At 53.8% G+C, this 18,514-nt stretch overlaps 6 protein-coding genes across 6 annotated transcripts; 2 read left to right on the top strand and 4 right to left on the bottom strand.

The window, feature by feature from the left end:
* Positions 1 to 1,533: 1,533 nt before the first annotated feature.
* Positions 1,534 to 2,013, bottom strand: H6S33_003609 (uncharacterized protein; the record flags this gene model as incomplete). Its single annotated transcript, XM_044834969.1, has 1 exon — positions 1,534 to 2,013. One exon carries the CDS (start codon positions 2,011 to 2,013, stop codon positions 1,534 to 1,536), a length of 480 nt encoding a protein of 159 aa, XP_044691970.1.
* Positions 2,014 to 3,463: 1,450 nt separating this feature from the next.
* Positions 3,464 to 5,136, bottom strand: H6S33_003610 (uncharacterized protein; the record flags this gene model as incomplete). The annotated part of the gene is made up of 9 exons (XM_044834970.1): positions 3,464 to 3,489; positions 3,567 to 3,601; positions 3,667 to 3,790; positions 3,871 to 4,234; positions 4,290 to 4,409; positions 4,521 to 4,530; positions 4,597 to 4,811; positions 4,875 to 4,900; positions 4,956 to 5,136. 9 exons carry the CDS (start codon positions 5,134 to 5,136, stop codon positions 3,464 to 3,466), a joined length of 1,101 nt encoding a protein of 366 aa, XP_044691971.1.
* An 850-nt stretch (positions 5,137 to 5,986) lies between these two features.
* On the top strand, positions 5,987 to 6,446 carry H6S33_003611 (uncharacterized protein; the record flags this gene model as incomplete). The annotated part of the gene is made up of 4 exons (XM_044834971.1): positions 5,987 to 6,017; positions 6,093 to 6,152; positions 6,203 to 6,396; positions 6,438 to 6,446. 4 exons carry the CDS (start codon positions 5,987 to 5,989, stop codon positions 6,444 to 6,446), a joined length of 294 nt encoding a protein of 97 aa, XP_044691972.1.
* A 1,008-nt stretch (positions 6,447 to 7,454) lies between these two features.
* Positions 7,455 to 8,726, bottom strand: H6S33_003612 (uncharacterized protein; the record flags this gene model as incomplete). Its single annotated transcript, XM_044834972.1, has 3 exons — positions 7,455 to 7,715; positions 7,780 to 8,558; positions 8,624 to 8,726. 3 exons carry the CDS (start codon positions 8,724 to 8,726, stop codon positions 7,455 to 7,457), a joined length of 1,143 nt encoding a protein of 380 aa, XP_044691973.1.
* Positions 8,727 to 9,546: 820 nt separating this feature from the next.
* H6S33_003613 (uncharacterized protein) lies at positions 9,547 to 10,430 on the top strand (the record flags this gene model as incomplete). The annotated part of the gene is made up of 2 exons (XM_044834974.1): positions 9,547 to 9,663; positions 9,741 to 10,430. The coding sequence occupies 2 exons, from the start codon at positions 9,547 to 9,549 to the stop codon at positions 10,428 to 10,430; spliced, it is 807 nt and encodes a 268-aa protein (XP_044691974.1).
* A 947-nt stretch (positions 10,431 to 11,377) lies between these two features.
* On the bottom strand, positions 11,378 to 13,358 carry H6S33_003614 (uncharacterized protein; the record flags this gene model as incomplete). The annotated part of the gene is made up of 6 exons (XM_044834975.1): positions 11,378 to 11,824; positions 11,892 to 12,500; positions 12,568 to 12,598; positions 12,669 to 12,988; positions 13,064 to 13,201; positions 13,287 to 13,358. The coding sequence occupies 6 exons, from the start codon at positions 13,356 to 13,358 to the stop codon at positions 11,378 to 11,380; spliced, it is 1,617 nt and encodes a 538-aa protein (XP_044691975.1).
* Between the last annotated feature and the right edge of the window lie 5,156 nt (positions 13,359 to 18,514).

Genomic DNA, 18,514 nt, shown 5'->3' on the forward strand with positions numbered 1-18,514 from the left:
CAATAGGAATGTTATGAACCGAATATCTGAACTTTCGCCGCAGAAGTATTCGTTAAACCACGACAGAAACAGAAAGCTCAGCTCGTCTTGGTCCACTTTCTGATCCGACTTTTTCCACGTTAAAAAGCTCAAACAAAACTTCAGTTCCCATTTCATCTTGGTCTTGGTCCGCGCCTTGGGGGTCGTTATTCAACGGCAAGGCTCGGAATGACAACACAGCTATGTAGCGACCAAGTCCAACCAACCCGGCGAAGGTTCCTGGCCATGGCTTAGGGGCACACACTCACGCCTAATGATGGACACGAAACGAGACGTTTTTCAGGCTGTGGGCGATCGAGGTCTCGCTATCTGAGGTCTGGAGGGTCTATTGCGCTGAATGTCCGGATGCAGGAAGGTAAGCGTGATGAGTGATGATTATAGGATTAAGTTATAGGTTCTTGAAACGAACACATGCTTAACCGAGTCTAACCACATAGCCCTTGCACCGTATTTTGACGCCTATTCCGCTAACCTGGCTCACAACGTCCCGGAAGTCCCGTGAGGACTAAATCCCGGGACCTGACGAGACCCAGATTCCACAGGACGAGATGTCACGAGACGAATTGTTAAAAATCTCGAGATAATCCCGGGACCTTTGGTAACATTCGAAAAGGGTTGCCGGGGGTGGTATGAGGGTAAGGGACTTCTATCTTCTATGTAAATACATCGATCTGTTAAAGAAATAATCAGCACTTTAATTTCTCAATATATACTAGGAGCGGGTCTAGCATACCTAATATATATCAAGAGAAGTGTGGGAAGCGAGTCACTAGTGGTCCTAGAGGATATTTGCTATCAATATACATGTAATTACATGTATTCTTCAAGTCCCGGGACCTCGGGACTTTGTCAATACCTTGGCGAAATCCTGGGACTTCATAATACCTAAAGCCACGGGACGAAACAAGAAGAGACCAGGCCCATATCACGTACTATTATGTACGAGGCATACGTTTAGCAACTTCGATAGCAGACATGGGTTTCTCTGCACCCAGGAGAAAATAAAACCAAAACCTAATCCGGCAGCAAAAACTCGAGCGAATTGGTGCACGATGGCGGTGTGTACTTCTCCGCCCGACCTGGGATTCGAACCCAGACCGTCTCCTGCTACTCTCACACGGTTGTAGAGGCCAAGTTTACTGTTTTAAGCCCATCCCACTGGAGAGGGGGCTTGACTCGATTGATATAATGTAATCCGGTATTCTACATCTTATCAAAATACCAGATAACCATGCCGCAAGGAAGTACATAACGTGGTCATGCACGCTCGCACACGCACCTACACGTCCGTTTCCAACCCTAACCTTTTCGCCAGCGGTACAAGCCAAGGACAACTACATGTACATTTCACCGCTCCAACCCTCCAGCCCTAAGCACTCTCATCGGCCGAATCACCAACCCACTCTTGGCACACCAATGTTTAAAAGGCCGCCGTCCTCCACACCTCTGCTTCTTTCTTCATACTTACCTAGCGACGATCTCTGGTGCTCAAGGTTACCAGAGATCCAGAACGCAAACCCCCCATTGCACATCGCGGGGGCGAGCTTCTGTCAGAAAGTCTTCGGACTTTCTGGGCCGTTTAATTTTTGATTTCTCTTCGTTTTGGTTTGGGACCTTTGGGTCCGAGGCCATCATGAAGAGAATGAGAAGATCTTTGTGGGCTTGTGGGCACTGGGGGAATTGTGGGTATCTGGGGTATTTTGGGCAGCTGAGGGCTTTCGAGCTCTTCGTTGTTGTGGTCTTGGGCTTTTGCCTGAGGTCACGACGAAGAGACTCTTTTGGGTATCTGGGGGCACTGCAGGTATCCGGGGGGCCTTCGAGCTCTTGGCTTGGGTTTTCCCCATGTTCCGATGAAGAGACTCGTGTGGGCATCTGGGGGCACCGGGGGCTTTCGAGCTCTTCGTCTTGCCTGAGATTTCGTCCCATGTCACGACGAAGAGACTCGCGGAGGCATTTGGGGGGCGCTGTGGGCATTTAGGAGTTTTTCCGCTCTTCTTTTCGGTCGGGGACTTTTGTCCGAGACCGAGAAGAAGGGAGTCTTGTGGGCACTGTGGGCAATTGGGCTTTCGGGCTCTTCATTTTGGTCTGGGACTTTTGTCCGAGGCCACGATGAAGAGCATAGCTTCTGTGAGCAACTGTGGGCATCTGGGGATATGCGGGGCATTTGTGCTTTTCATTTTGGTCTGGGACCTTGGTCCGAGGCCACCAAGGTCCCAGACCAAAATGAAAAGTCTCATAAGATTTTCGTGGGCTTGTGGGTACTGGAATCTATGGGGTGGATTTGTGGGTGCTGGGTGGCTGTGGGCTTTCGTCCTATGTATCGATGAAGAGGCCAATGGCCGATAGAGGCATCTGTTGAAACTGTGGGCACACGTGGGCTTTTGAGCCATAGTCTTATCTGGCCTTTGGCTTCTGTGGGCTTTTGGCTCCTGAGGGGTTTGGAACTTGTGGGCTCCTCAGCTCCTGCATACGAGCTTCTGCCAGGAGGTCCTTGGGTCTCCTGGGCCGCTTCATTTTGATTTGGAGCTTTCGTCCGAGGTCACAACGAACAGATTTGGGCTTGCAGAGTCTGTGTGAAACCGTGGAATCCTTTTAGTTTTTGGCTTCCGTGGGCTAAAGAACTACATATATATACTGATCAATTAGGGCTGAGGCAAGGGGTCGCCCATGGGGACACGCCGTGAGAAAGACAGTTGGGCCTAGCTCGAGGGCCCTCTAGGGCCAACAAGCCACCATAGAGCCTTTGTATGTAGAGATATATAGATCTACTAGCTAGCCATTGTAGAATTACACCCCGTTGACGGCGTCGCACTCCGGCTCATTTCCCCCTCTAAAGTCCAGGCCGCTGTTGTTTGCGTAGTTGTTTCCTTCTCCCTCTTTGGATCCAAGAATAACTCTGAGAGAATGGGACCAATCACCAGTAATCACTCGTCCCATGTACACATGAGCAGTGGGCATTGTAGTCCCCGTGATTAGAGTTGCCGATTCCCTCGGGACTGGGAAGGATACAGTTGGCCCTTGTCTTCTTAGTGCCAGGACGTAGAGTGAGTGACTTTAGGCTCTATATGTTGGGCGCTTGCTCGCCGGTCTTCCATTGGGTTCTCGGAATGGGTGCAATTGTGGCTACATATGTAGCTATATGTAGTACTGTGTAGGTATTGATTTTGATACTACGTATTGATTTTGATACTACGGGGTTTAAAAACGGGGGAGGGGTATAGTGGTGAGAGGGTATGTAAAAATGAATCATGGATGATCACTCGCACGTTCAGCACATCTATATTCAAACCGCTAATCCTCCAGTATGTGAAAAATTAAATCTTTGCTCTACATGATAAAAAAAAACTATTTATAAACAAGCAATGGAAAAACACTGGATATATACTTCTCTACTCCACCACCACACCTGGTGGCACATGTATTCTTACAAGCCCTCTTCAGCTAACATATCTGTGCCCGCACCAGCCAGTCAGTAACCAATAGCCCATCGCACAACACAACGCTAGGAGCACTTCTTGGATCCTCACCAGCGATATCGCAATAAAACGCAATCGCATTAAACCTGCCCACCACCCCCTTCGTCAGCACCTCCCTCCCCCGGCCACCAAACAGAACCGGACAACTCACGTCGCCTTATTCCCCGTCACCATCCACCAAAATCTATTCGTCCAATTAATAATCCCCAGATGTGTCGGCCCTACCAGCGTACCCTTATACGTGCCCCACTGCGCCGACTTCACCGACACCAGCCCTACACAATTAACACCACAATCAGCACCCCACTACACTAACCCCCCCACCCCCCCACCCCCCAACCCCCAATCCACATACCGTCATTCGGGCCCTCCTTCTCCTCGATAATGCGATGGCTCTGCCGAAACACCGACATGATCCCCGGCTTCGCCATCGCCCCGTACGAGAAGTACCTTACGTTAGGATCGTCGAGTATCAGCTTGTTAAACTTCTCCATGTAGTGCGTCGTGAGCTGTGCGAATGCGCCTGTTTCCAGGCCGAGGGACTCGACGGCAGCGTACACGCTTGGGAGGCGCTCTTCTGGTGGTGGGTTAGTGCGGTGTAGTTGAGAGAGAGCGGGGGCAGGGGCAGGGGCGGGGGAGGTACTCCCGATGAGGTCGAGCATGTAGTCGGCGAACGAGGAGCCGCGGTGCGGCGTAGCGACGGTGGTGAGGGAGAGGACCTGCGGTGGGTTAGTAGAGGTGGAAAGGGGGAGGAGGGGAGAAGGGGAGGCGTGCTTTGAAGTTTGTGGGTTTGAGCTCGCTGATCATGTAGCGGGCGTCAATGCCTCTGTGGGGAGGAAGTGCGTTAGCATATGTGGCACCGACCCACCATCGCCGCTGAAAGTCCAGAAGAAGCTGCAGCAAAAAAAAAGGAAGATATAACTAGTACCCCTAAAGCACGCAGGACACCCGATTCTCAGCCAAAAAAAAGGAAAGTAAAAACCACGAAGAGACCCGGGCTCATACCATACTATGTCTACAAATCCGTCAGCTACATAAACCCACAACGCCCAATCTCCAGCGCACGAGGCGTAGAAATTACCCAATTAGATTAACGCTCCTCCCCTTCAGCTCCTGCTCAATCTCCGCAGCCAACGCCTTCGCCCTCACCTCTATGGACCCCGACGCCGGCACAGTGGTCGTGATAACCTCGACCCCGTTCGCCGTAAGCACCTCCGTGATGCCGCGCCAATACGCAATACCAGGCAGCATCTGCCCCGCAAGACGGAGCTCTTTGAAGCCCAGTAGTCCATGGCACTAATCGAGCATTGCCGGCCAGTGTCAGTATATCAGCGCTGGGTTTATTTGCATGTGACATACAAGCACAATCGGATTCTTCGGTTTCCCTAAGCTCCCATATCAGCTCTACCCTTAAAAGCTTAATCTAAGCTAGAAACCTACTGTAATTCTCCCTGATGGTCGAAAACTCGTCTGATAATGTTCGCCCAAGCTCCTTTAACCGGGGGTCTTCGGTGAGCTTTTTTTCGGGGTGTGTTGGGGCTGTGCTGTGGTTTCTGAGGCGGTAGAGATTCGGGCCAGCTGGGCGCAGGCGTAGACGGAGTATTGTTGTTTTCATTTTCATTTTCCGTTTGTTTATGGGGTTTGGTTGCAATTGCTCAATCACAGGGAGGATTTCCAAGAGCCGTGCCTGGATTGATATGCGCTACTACGTCATAGTGTAGCTAGGATGTGGAGTGGGTTAGGGTTTGGGAATAGAGCTTGGGTGGAAGCTTTAAGGAGGAGCCGGAGGCCGAGCCTCGCCGCCAGCTGGATCCATGGAACAAGCTCAAGATGGCAAGAATAAGACCGCAACAACTAGCATGAGCCCCTAGACACTCAATTGATTGACTTGGTCAGAAAGGAGTTTTGATATATGCCTTTAATTAGGCGGCATGTTTGGAGGAAAAAAAAGGTTCTGGTATTGCTGGTATTTACGGTAAAAATCATTTAATTTTTCAGTATAAAAGATTAACAATAAAGAGACCTCATATCAATGATTAAAAGCAGCTTGAGTATTAATACCCTTCACGCGAGGAAAATTAGTTTATCCAAATCCCAATGGGTATTTTCATATACATTTTCTTAACCGCAAAAATTATTATTACCAACAACCCCCGTCCTAAATATTCCCCACAACACAAAATAAAAAAACAAATCCACCCCCCCCAAAGCCATTTCCATCCTGTACTCCAATCCTCGAGGCTCGAGCTCCCCCAGTCAGTTGACGTTAGAACCCAGCAGTTACCCTACCTCACCGCCAATCCCGCCAAGCCAAGCCAAAGCCAAAGCCTCCAACGCCAGCTTGCCTCAAACACCCATCACGTATCCTCACCCAGCTCGCATTCAATTCCCACCCACCAAACCTCCACCTCCACGCCCACAACCCCCAAGCACCACAACCACCACGCGAACAACCTCCCCCCACCGCAAACATGTTCTTCGGACTAATGCCCCTCATCAAATGTACGCCCCCCTCTATCCCCTCCACCTCCCCCACCACCCCTTCCCTCCACCGAAAGCTAACCACCACCGCCACAGTCTCAATCCTACTAGTCAACGCCATCGCCATCCTATCCGAAGACCGTTTCCTCGCCCGAAGTAACATCACCCCCCTTCCTCCCCAGCGAGCTAGGAGCTAATTGGAACAGTTGGATGGGCCGGCTCCTCCGCCTACGCGAACCCAGCGTCGCCGGACCCGCACAGCTTCGGCATGCAGATGCCGCAGGACAGCCAGAGCATCAAGTTCAAGCTCATCAACCTGATCAGCTCCACGCGGACGCTGATGCGGAGTAAGTTTGCGCCCCTGCTGTCCGAGTTCGTTGGGGCGAGAGGGAAAGTTTGGGTGTGTGGGATAGGAGGGCTAATGGAGATGGGTGGGGACAGTACCGTTGATTGGGATCAACACGCTATTAATCATCTACGAGATGCTGTTTGGCTAGCTAGCCCCCCCCCCCCCCCCCCCCCCGGAAAACGGCGGAGCTTCTGGGGGATTTACGGGGGAAGAGGCGCGCGCGGGGAGGAAATGTTGCTTCGCGATGTGTGGTGTGGCCATCTAGATCTCCTCTTCGTGGTTACTTCTTCGCTGCATGCGGTTATTGTGGGGTGGAACATTGGCGTTTTTGGGGGGGCCGGTCGTACTACCAATTACAAGTAGACTTGACTAGTACATATTCTTCCTTTTTTTTTTTTTTTTCTTTTAGGACAATAGACAACAAAAAAAAACGATACCTTAATAAGAACGAATCTTTGCGGTGTGTTCCTGGTTTGATCTGAGCCTAGGGAGTGTTCCTGTTGTAGAATCGTTTTCTGGCAGAAGCTAGCTGCAGGATGTCCAGTCACCAGCCATCACTCGGCGTGTTGTACCTACCGGAGTGGAGTACTAGCTAGTGGCTGCTGCTGCGTCGGATGCGTGAATCGGGTGACCAAGTAATCAATAAATCAATAAACACTGCTCAGCGAGTATGGGGGGATTGTTATTGTTATTATTATTATTAATCAATACTAGCTAGCATTTGAGTGCCCAATTCCCAATTCCCGATTTGAATATTGGCGTAATGATAGAGTAGCAACAAACGATACAACCAACTACTGTTCGAACCACAACCAGAACTAGAACTACATATAGAATACAGCAATCGTCCGCGCACTGTACATGTGTGCACGCGGAGATTCATATACACGATATTAGGCCACGCTATGTACCATCCAACCACCCAGCCCGAGAAAGAAAGCCAGAAAGCCAGGGAAAAAAAAAAGGAAGAAAAAGCGAAAAACACCAAACTCCCCATCCAACCCGCACCCGCACCCACACCCCCCCACCCCCACCATTACCAACACCGCAATACAGAAAAGTCAACACGACATTAGTATCATCATCCCTTCCCCCCTTCGCCCAGCCCATCACACCAACATCCTCCTCCTCCACGGCGTCTCCCCCCTCCTCCCCGGCGTCTCCCCCCTCCTCCCGGGCGTCTCCATCCCCCCCCACCTCCTCTCCGGCGTCGTCTCCACCCTATCCACCCTATACTCCAACCGCTCCGCAATCGGCGGCGCCGCCGCCGCCAACACCGGCGCCGGATGCCCCACCGCCCGCGCTCTATACAACCCCAGCGCAAAATTCGGCACAAAGAGCGCACAGCAGCCCACGACCACCGCGAAAGCCTACTTTCCCATTAGCCCACCTCACCCCTCACCACCGCCACACCAACAAGAAGGAGAAACATACCATGGTGCGATAACTCACCGGCTCCACCAAGCTCTCCACAATCTCCGCAAACGTCTGCGCGCTCAGCTTCGCCTTGCCGACCTGCGTGTGGTCGCGGTTCATGCAGCGCTCCCAGTCGGCGCACGCCCTCTGCAGGGCCGGCACGCGGATGCCGGGCGCGCAGCGGTTGACGAGGAACTGGTGCGCGCACGTGTTTGCGGCGGCGACCAGGTCGGCGCTGTGCTGCGAGAGCTTCTCGGCGACGTCGCGGCGCACGGTGATGTAGGCGCTGAGCAGCGCGTAGAGGAAGAGCAGCACGAGGGAGGTGTTGAAGAAGAGCTGCACGTACTGCGAGATGATGAGGGGGACGTCGCGGTGGTTGTCGGCCCAGCGGGCGGTGGCGGGGCGGCGCGGGGCGGCGGCGGTGGTGGTGTCGTCGGAGTCCCAGTCGAGGTCGAGGAGGGGGAGGCGCGGCGTGTGCTTGGTGGAGGTGGAGCGCGTGCGGCGCTTCAGCTTTGTGATTGCGCCGTCGTGGTAGCGGCCGCGCGGAGGGTCGTGGTGGCCGCCGCCGCGGAAGGTGAGCTTGGGCGTGGTGGCGGGGGTGAAGAGGTCCGGGTCGGTGAAGTCGGACATGTCGAGGGCGGAGCTGCGCGGGGTTGTGGTGGAGACCTTGCGGAACTGCGGGGGTGGCGGCGGGGGCGTGGTGGGGTAGGACGACTTGGGGAAGAGGAAGCGCTCGGAGTTGGGGGGCGCGAGGGCGGGCGGGTTGGGGGTGGGCGAGCGGAGGTCGGAGTGCGTGCCTGAGGGGGGCCAATTGGTTAGTTGGTGGGATTGGGTGGATTGGATTGGGGGGGGGGGGGAGTACGTTTGAGTGCTGTGAAGCGTGTGAAGGGTGAGTTGGGGTCGGCGGGGACACGGGGGTGGTCGTATTGGAAGTCCATGGGGGCTTCGGTGCCTCTGTGGGCCATGGTGTTTGGATCTCTAGGCTTTTTGGCTGTGTGGCTGTGGTGTGTGTAGCTGTGAGCGAGTGTCTGTCTCGTGTGTCTGTCTCCGCCGTGGTGTGTAAGAGAAAGATGGTGTCTGTTTCTCTGTGGGTGTGTATCGCTGTGTGTGTCTCTCTGTGTGTGTCTCTGTGTGTGTCTCTGTGTGTGTGTCTCTGTGTGTGTGTTTAGATCTGCAGTTGAGGATGTCTGTCGTGAGTGAGCTACGAAGGGTGGTTGTTGTTGTTGTTGTTGTTGTTGTTGCGGGGAATGCGAGGAAGTGTCTTCTTTGTCGCCATGAGACACAGACACAGACATGCCTGCTGTGTGGAGAGCGGAGTGTGTCCCTGGCTGTGTGCCTGTGCCTACTGTGTGGAGAGCAGAGTGTGTCCCTGGCTGCTGCCTGTGCCTGGCTGCTGCCCTGAGTGTTCCGTTCCTGGCTGTCTGCCCAGTTAAGCTACGTTACACACAAGCCCAATTGCCCTGCTGCAGTGACCCTGTCTGCTGCCTGCTGTCTGCTGCCTGCTGTCTGCTGCTGTCTGTCTGCTTGTCGCTCGTCGCTCGTCGCTCTCCGCCCTGCCACAAGGCCAACGTAGCACAGCACAGCCAAGTAATCGCCATGGACCGACGCGTGCAACAACCACGCCGCCCATCTCTTCTCTGCCCGAACTCTACATCCACACGGCACATATCTACATACATACATACACCACAACCACAACCACAACTAGACTCTCCTCGAGCTATCTCTCCACCTCCAGACAATAATACAGAAACCCCACAGATTAACCCAACAGCTAGCTCCACCATGGACACCCACATCACCGCCACAAACCTCTCCCGCCTGCTCACCCGCCTCGACTCCAAGCTCCTCACCACAAGCACCACCCCCCCCACCACCCTCGAGCGCACAAAGATAGCCTCTGTACCCCCCCCCTCCCCTTCCCCCCCTCCTCTTCCCCCCCTCCTCCTCCACACCCCACTAACACCCCCCTCAACTAGAACCTCGAGTACGCCCGCCAGCTCCTCCTCGCCCTCGAAAAGTCCGCCCCCACAATCCGCAACCACGCCCAGCGCCAAACCCTCCTCTCCAAGCTCGGCGAGCAAAAAGCGCTCATCCGCCGCCTCAACGAGACGGTGCAGCTCCTCGTGCACGACGACACCCCCCCCTCCTCCTCCTCCTCCTCCTCCTCCTCCTCCTCCTCCGACGCGGACGCCGCCGACGCTAAAGACGAGCCGCCAGCCTACTCCGAGCAGTCCCCCGACATCATCCCCCCCGCAACCGAAAAGGAAGGGCTGCGCAACCGCTTCCCCAGCCAAAAAGAGCAGCGCGCGGCCCTACTCGGCGAAAAGGACGAAGAGCCAGCCGACCCCGAGAAGGCGCTCGACGCACACCGCGCGGAGCAGGAGGCGCTGACAACCGACATGCTGACGCTCGCGCAGCAGCTCAAGGCCAACAGCATCCGCTTCGGGCAGGCGCTGCAGAAGGAGAAGGGCCTGCTGGACCTGGCGGCCGAGGGGCTGGACAAGAACCTGCTCGGCATCGAGCGCACGGGGCGCCGCATGGGCGCGCTGCGGCGGGACGAGAATGTCGGCTGGCTGTGGGGGATCCTCTACCCGATTGTTATTGCGGCGTTGATGTTTGTGGTGTTGCTGGTGTTGTTGGTGGCGCCGAAGTTGCGGTGGTGGTAGTGTGCGGGGGGAGTTTTTTGGGGGGGAGGGGGTGTTTGAGATGGGGTGTTTGGGATGGGATTGTTTTTTTTTTTATGTGGGTTGGGCGGTTGGGTGGGTGGGGGTTTATACTATAGTCTTTCCTTTTTTTTATATTTTCATTTGTTGGCAAAAAAACGTACCGCCAGCTTACAGTGGGCGCACAAACCACTAGCTAGGCGGGCATAACTAGATTACAAAAGTAAAATAAATACATACTCGTAATACATAAACCAAGTCCGAGCTGTGGACTAGCTAAAGATAATCATTACCCACGTCCTGCTAGTGGTGGATGGATCTCAATCTAACAACTTAGTGATCCCTATTTGCCTCCTCACCCCTATAGCTAAGGGGCGAGGGGAGGGTGGTGGGGTTTTAGTATCATTCACACCGCACCCCACCACACCCCCACAACTCCCCATTCAGTTACCCTGTGACACAAAAATGTTGCGGTGGTTATCATTGACCGCACATCCGACACCAGCTACATGCAGGCAAGGTTGGGGTAAATGGTGTAGTTTATATCATTGACCTTGCCACATTGACCCCCTACACACCGAGAGATACATGTAGATACTTGGAGAGATTGTTTTTGAGCAATAATACAACCATTATCACCGCTTCCCCCCGCCCCGTATACGCTGGGGGTCGGGGGTTCTAATTAGACATAGACAGGACAGTCGGACAATAAATACCACAATAGAAACAGTTGAAAGAGAAGAGAAAAGAAAGAAAGATAGTAAACAGAAAATAAAAAGAAATAGAGGTTTTAAAAAATAAAATTACCAACAAAAGAAAAACTAAAAGAGAAAACTAAAACCCCCAAAGCCCCCCCGCTCCCCCGCTGCCCAACTACCACCAGCAGCAGCACGAGTGAGGCCAGCTCCCCCCCCCGCCCCCCCCCCCCCCCCGGCCCCCCAAAAAAGCCACTACCTAACATCATCCGGCAACGCACCATAATACTCACCCTGCTGCTCATACCTCCTCCTCGGCCCATCCACGGGCCCAATATCCTCCGCCAACGCATCCTCATACGTCGGCGGCGGCGGGTCGTCCGCCCCTCCTGCACCCTCCCCACCCGCACTGCTACGCGGCCGCGACACCGGCAGCTGCGCCGGCGGCGCCATCGGCCCCTCCCCCGAGAACGAGTGCGGCCGCTTCGGAAAGTCCGGCACCACCGGCGAGGACATGGGCGTGTTCTTCTCCGAGTGGCTGACGGGATACGTGCCTGTCGTGGGGACGGTGAGCGACGTTGCGGACTTGCCTGTCAGCGCTTTGCGGGGCGGGGGCATAAACGGCGGTCTGGTTGAGTCGAGGAGCTTCTGCGGCGGGGCGATGCCGGAGTAGACTTCTATCGGCATCGTAAGCGGTATCATCTGTCGCCGCACCATAACATTAGCTTTCCTTTCCCTTCCCTTCTCTCCTGACGGGTGTGGTAGTTACCTCAATCGGCCCCAGAAAGCCATGCGACAGCCCCATGACTACCTCGAGCTGATACGTCCTCCATATATTACACGTCCTGAACGCCGGCGGCACCGTATCCGGCAGGCTCGCACCCATCCACAGATGCGGGTCAGCCTCGAGCTCCACATTCACCGGACTATACTCCGCTCCCAGCGGGGTCCTCAGATCTCCCAGACTCAGCACCGGAATGACGCCATGATCCGTCCTGCGCAGCTCATGCGCCGTGATCTCCGTATACGCATGGAGCACAATCTGCAGGCTCCTGATAAACACCGGCTGGCGGTACGGCTGCAGCTTCGTGAGTATGATGCGTAGCGGGAGCGGGGTGTTGGGGACCAGGATGGGCGGCGCGGGGAGGCGCACTTCGATCGAGAAGTGGACGTGGTGGGTTTCGTGGGGGTCGAGCGGGGATGTGGGGGCGGTGACTGTGGGGCGGAAGGCGGCGAGGAGGCCGCCTCGCTTCTTCGATGGGGAGGGGGTGGTGAGCGAGGGGGTGTAGATCATTTGGTGTTGGCGCTTGGCGTAGGTTTCTTTTGTGGAGGGGAGGGCGCGCGGGGGCTCGAGGGGGAGGAAGACGAATGGGTCGTGCTGTGGGTGGCAGTCAGTATTTCCATGCATACCACCTCCAAGAACAAGCACCGGGAGAAACGCATACCGCACGCATATTCATCCTATAAAACTGCGGCCTACATCCACCAATCAGCCCTCACACTCCTCCCCCCCCCAAAAAACCATCTTATGCAGAGAATCTCTCACCTATTAACCGTGACCTTCAAAAAATACCTAATCCACGCCAAATCGCCTGGTATACCCGACAAGCTCGGCGGCAGCGTCCCCATCACATGCCTGGTGGGCTTCTTCGCAAAGTCGATATTCCCCTTCTCAAAGCTAATCTTCTGCAGGAGTCCACTCCCCGCGCCGGTAGCCTGGACCTCCGTGCAGTTCGAGTTGATGGGGATGCGGATGCGGAACGGGTACTCGTACTGACCGGCCTTGAGGGTGTATCCCGTGTGCGAGGCCGACGTATTTTCGCGGATCTCTGCGGAGGGGAAGACGGTCTCCACCAGGTACAGGAGCTATACCATTTCACCATTCCATCAGTAGCTGCTTGAAGTGGAGTGTGGAGAGGAGGGAGGGGAGGGGGGACATACTCGGTGGATCTCTATTTCAGCGCGCTTCGAGTCACGGCCGTCTTCGTTTCTGGGCGGGATGAGGCGGGTGCGGGAGATGCCCTCCATCTTAACGGTAATGGAGGAGATTGTTTCTTCGGTATTTATGTTCATGATGACCTAGCCCAGCCAACCAACCAAATCAGCCCCAGCTCGCAGCTACCCCAGAAAGCCAAAGAAACAGAGGGAAAACAGAGGTACATACCCTCCCAGTGACATAGTCCAAGCACGTAAACGTGCTCCCACGGTTATCGAGCTCGATCCTGACCGACGACATGGCTGGTTCGTGAGGTGAGGTGGGTTGTGGCAGCTAGTGGTCCAATTCCAGCCCAGAGCTTATCGACAGTGTGTGACTGTTTTGGTGGGGTGTGAAATAGAGTTTATTTCTATTGTCTGGCCTGCTTGGACGGTTTTCTGTTCTTTCCTTTGATTCCCAGTGCAGTGTTGCAGTACCCCCCTCTCCTCTTGTATGTTGCAGAGAGGACAGAGCCAATTCGTAGTTTCAGCCTTGGGGCAAGCAAAGCAAGCAACCTTTGGCGCGGCGGTCTTCTGATGGTGGGGCGCGGCGGTGACACCATCGAAACACACAAAAACGGATGATGCAACATCGCTAGCTAGGATTCTACATATTGCACCCACAGTCTAAGGTAGAACACTACCGACCTTTCCCAAGCATCTCTCATATTAAAGAAGCTCACATTTCGAATTTCTATTTACAACAGAGCAGCAGAAACCATGATACGCCCGAGTGCTCCGACCAGGTCCTGGCTAATATCCCCCCCACCAGCACAGCCCCGCCAGCTATCTCCCCAATCGGCACAGACAGTCTTGGCACACTCTCCGACCAATCGGGGGTAAGCGAGTGATTCTACGTGATCCGTCCAAGTCTCCGCGCGATGCACAACATGCACAAACAACCGGTGGAAAAGGGCTTGTGGAGAGCTGCACAGATGAATGTGACATTGGAGGAGAGGAGAGGATACGTAAGCTCCTCCTCCTGTACCCAATTGTGTAAAGCATCTAGCTGTCAAGCCACGATGTTCATCCATCATCCGGCCAGATGATGGATGGAGAAGGCCTCGCTATATATAGATTTAGACAACAGGGGTATCACCAAGCGAAAGAGCAGGAGAATTCGCCGGTGCCTGTCAGAACTCTAAACTGCCACTGCAGCAGGGGAGGGGGAAGCTTGTTCTATGTAAGGCGAGAGGGAGGAGGGTGAGGATTGTACGCAGAAACACAGCTACAGACTACCGCACTGCGAAAATGCTTACCTGTACGCATAGGTAACGAGGCTCATCCCGCCCAACTCCTCCACGTCTGCGGCTCAGAACAAAGCCGTCCAGTGCAGTCCAGGCCAAGCTTCCCACCGCTAATCCCACATTCCCCAAATACACACCCTCACTCTCGGTATCCAATTTCCCGGCCGTTGTTGTTGCTGTTGGGTAGCAATGCCCACCCACTCACGCCCATCCCTCTCCGGCCTCCGAATCCCGAAACCAAAATAAGCTTCTTCGCATCTAAGCCTCACCCCCCGTACCCATCACCAGCTGAAAGGACTCGCGTCCCCCCCTCTCCGCCGCAGTGATATATAATCACCATCACCCCCCTCTTCCCGCGCGGTCGCTTATTTTGTAGTTCGTCCGGGATAGCCGAAGGCCAGGGTTAGGGTTTGTGTTTTAGGTGTGTGAGAGAAACAAGGCGCGGGAAATGATCGCAGATCACATTCTGAGGTTGGATCCATAGAGGCTGATGTTTGGTTTGTCGGATATGCTCTCACTCTTGGTGACAGTGGGCGGCTTTTTATTCGCCATGGTCGCGTGTTTGGGACGGTGGTTCCGGATCGATGCTCCTCTATGAGTTCCCTCAACGTGGCGCATCCCTTGCAATTGGGATATATGAGAACTAATCACGGATCACGTTGGCGGCCGTGAGCTTCCGAGTAATAATTACTATCTAAATTAATAGTGTTAGGGGTCTATGACCAAGCTTTGCATATAAGCCTTGTAGTAAAATGGTAAGAGAACGACGTTGTACGCCTCCGTAATTGATGTGATGACAAGAGGGAAGTTTAGCATATGTGGCTTCTAGCCGCTCGAGCTTACTTACCCGCACCGAGATTTCTTGAAAGGGCATTCGAAGCTGGCAGACAAGACGCACAGTTTCTCTCCCCACCTTGCCCCCCCCCCCCCCCCCCAAACCAACCCCAGCAGATATATAGGCCAATGATGACATATATAGAGTTATCTTACCAAGTCTCGTAGAAGCCGATAGCCCCAATATATCCCCAAATACCTCACGCCATTTTCCACAGCCTTCAAAAACCATTTTACCGCTCCACAAAGAAGTGAGTAGTCGCGGTGTAGGAAGGAAGACCCAATAGGTAATTGGATGGATGGTTCTATGACGAAGGAGGATGAAAGCCGATCTACTTATACATATAACGATGACACATCTAGTTAGGCTAGACTGTGGACATAGTTACTAAGACCACCTTACACATAGCCCTCAGTACTACATGTAGTATGTAGCTGGGAATTTTCAAAAAGAACATCTTACCTCGATCTTCTTTACACGCCCGCCAGCCTAGCCACAAGTAAGCAGCGTAGCACAGAGTCTGTGAGATCTCATAATGTACATGTGGTTATAGGCGCTCCGAAGATAATCCATCAATCACCGTGTATGGAGACACTGGCAATTGAACAAGAGACGCTAGGACAGAACCAGCCATCAGCTTCCTGTCAAAAGGAAAAATAAAAATAAAAAAACCCGACATTCGCGTAGGTAAAGAAGAACCAAATATATCAATGCTACATTTACGTAAACCTACACGTCTCACTCCCCGACCTTTTCCCGCAGACCAACCCCATATCCAACACGTATTGGCACCGAGTGACACCCCATGACCCACTCTCCCTTCTCCCACAAAGATCCCTATCGATCAAACCCCAAACGCCAACTTTGGCATCCCTCACCCGTCAGCCAAAACTCTCCTTAGCACTCCTCCTTGGCACCATCTCACCACTCTATAAAAGCCACCCCTCCACTGCTCTTCTTCCCTTCCTTTCTCTCTCTCCATCATGCAACACACCACTCCCCGCCCCTCCACTAGGAGGCCAGAGCCTGGGAGTGGGGGAACGTTGTGCCCCTCTTGGACCTTTTGGTCCGGGAGGGGCTTGCAAGAAATTCTTGTCCCCTCCTGGACCTCTGGGTCCAGGGGGGACTTGTGGATACTTTTCGGGGGCGGGGGCAGGTCTGCCTCGGGTTGGGGTTGGGTTGGGCCGTGTCGGGGCCGGATCTTTGTGGCCCCTCCTTCACTGGAAAGGTGAAGGAGGGGTGTTTAGATGGTTCCTCCCGCCGGTCCCCGTGGCCCTCCGCCCTCCCTGGCTGCCCCCCTCTGCCGGCCGTCCGGGCCCGGGTCCTGTGCCCCCCCCCCCAAACTTCTGCCGGCCGCCCTCCCCTCCCCTGTCCCTGCCCCGGTCTCCGCCCCCCCCTCGCTGTCCGCCCCCCCTCGCTGTCCGCCCTCCCCCCGGTTCCCCTCCCTCCGCGGGAGGGGTTTTTTTTCTCTGTGGGTCTCCCCGGGTGTAACACCCGCGGGAGACCCTTTCTTTTCAATTTTTTCTGCGGGTCTCCCTTGGGCGTAAGGCCCAAGGGAGACCCTTTTTATTTTGGCCATTTTTTGGCCGTCCCCGCCCCCCTCCACCCCCTCTTTGACCCTGGGCGATGCCGAGGGTCCGATAGGGATTTCGGAGGGGAGCGGGGACGGTTTGTTTCTGTGGGTCTCTCTTGGGCTTTGTGCCTGAGGGGGACCCTTTTTTTTTTTTTGTTCGTTCTGTCCCGCTGTGCTGCGCTGCGGGTACGGGGAGTTTTTTTTTTCTTTTCTTTTTTATATATCTGCCTCTCTTGGATCTTGGGCCGAATGCCCAAGATCCAAGAGAGGCTTTTTTTTGGCTCTTTTTTTCCACCGGATTCTCTCCTGGACTCTGGGCGATGCCGAGGACCCAAGAGAGATTTTGGAGGGGTTTTCTTTGTCTTCTCTTTTCCCGCCTCTCTTGGATCTTGGGCAAAACGCCCAAGATCCAAGAGAGGCTTTTTTTTGGTCCCTTCTTTTCCTGGATTCCCTCTTAGACTCTGGGCGACGCCGAGGGCTTAAGAGGGATCGATGTCTCTTTTTTAGGCTCTTCGCAGGCGTTTGGCCTCCAATCTACCGACACCCTCCTCTAGCGCCCAACCTCTCAGTACAGAGGACGCTGCCGTTGTAGGTATATCGCCGAGTGATATTCCGTGATCGGCGCCAGATATGGTAGTTGGCCCGCTGGCTGGCTGGTAAGGGGGGTTGGAAGTTGCAACAGCCTCAAAAAGTAGTAGTAGTAGTAGTAGTAGTAGTAGTAGTAGTAGTAGTAGTAGTAGTAGTAGTAGTATAAAATTGCTACCGTGGGGCTGCGGTATTGAGTCAAGAATACTGGTTAAACCAGGATCGTAAGTAAAATACCATATCGATACCATATCAATACCATATTCTTACAGCATCACTAGCGTATTGACTAGAATGCGGTAGTGAATTTCTACCCCTTTCCGGTACTGTACAATAAACCAGGGCAAGCTACATCTAGTAATCGTGTAGCGAGCTGTCTTACGGCGCTACCTACAGCTAACCCCCCCAGCCCCCCGTTAACTATGTCCTCTAAGGCCACGGTATTGATGTCTCCCAACATATATACCTCATAGAGAGCACCACCAGAACCCACCAGATCCCATAATACCGACCCAACGCCGCAGCTAGCTAAGAACTAGCCGACGCAATACCTATCCCGACCGTCCCCTCCCGGCCATCGCAATCCGACCAACCATCACTATATCATACACGCATTCGGGACTCTCCAGCGAGGACCACATCCACCGCATCACAGCTATCACTCGGCTGGGCACAACTACTCAATTAGGTTAGCCACGTACATGTTTCATCTTGCGAAAAGCTCGGACGAGACTGCGGGGTTGACAGCCACGCACGTTGCCGTGTAGGCAGCTAGTTGACAAAGCCACATCATGGTCCGGGCGGGCGGGCGGACTAAATAATCAAAGCGAAAAAACGAAGGATTGGAAAAAAAAAATCAGGACTACATAGATTATTTACATTTTCCACGTACGTACCCAACTTTACCACAGGCACAGACGAAGAAGTAGTGCAAGGAGATAAAACAAAAAAGGGGGAAAGAAAAAAAGAAAAGACAAGTGAAAGAAAAAAAAAGAAAAAAACACATTCCCACATAATTACTCGTCACAATACACATCTCACATCGGAATTCGGTTCTTTCATCGTCATCGCCTAACCCGAACCCCCAGTACTTTACCGTCAATAAAAAAAATTCCACAAAGCAATTCTGACTACCTAATCCTAGTTTCAACTAGGGCCCGAAAAAAAAAAATGGGACG

The sequence above is a fragment of the Morchella sextelata genome (assembly GCF_020137385.1).
Source record: "Morchella sextelata strain SCLS chromosome Unknown scls_15, whole genome shotgun sequence".
Classification (NCBI taxonomy): domain Eukaryota; kingdom Fungi; phylum Ascomycota; class Pezizomycetes; order Pezizales; family Morchellaceae; genus Morchella; species Morchella sextelata.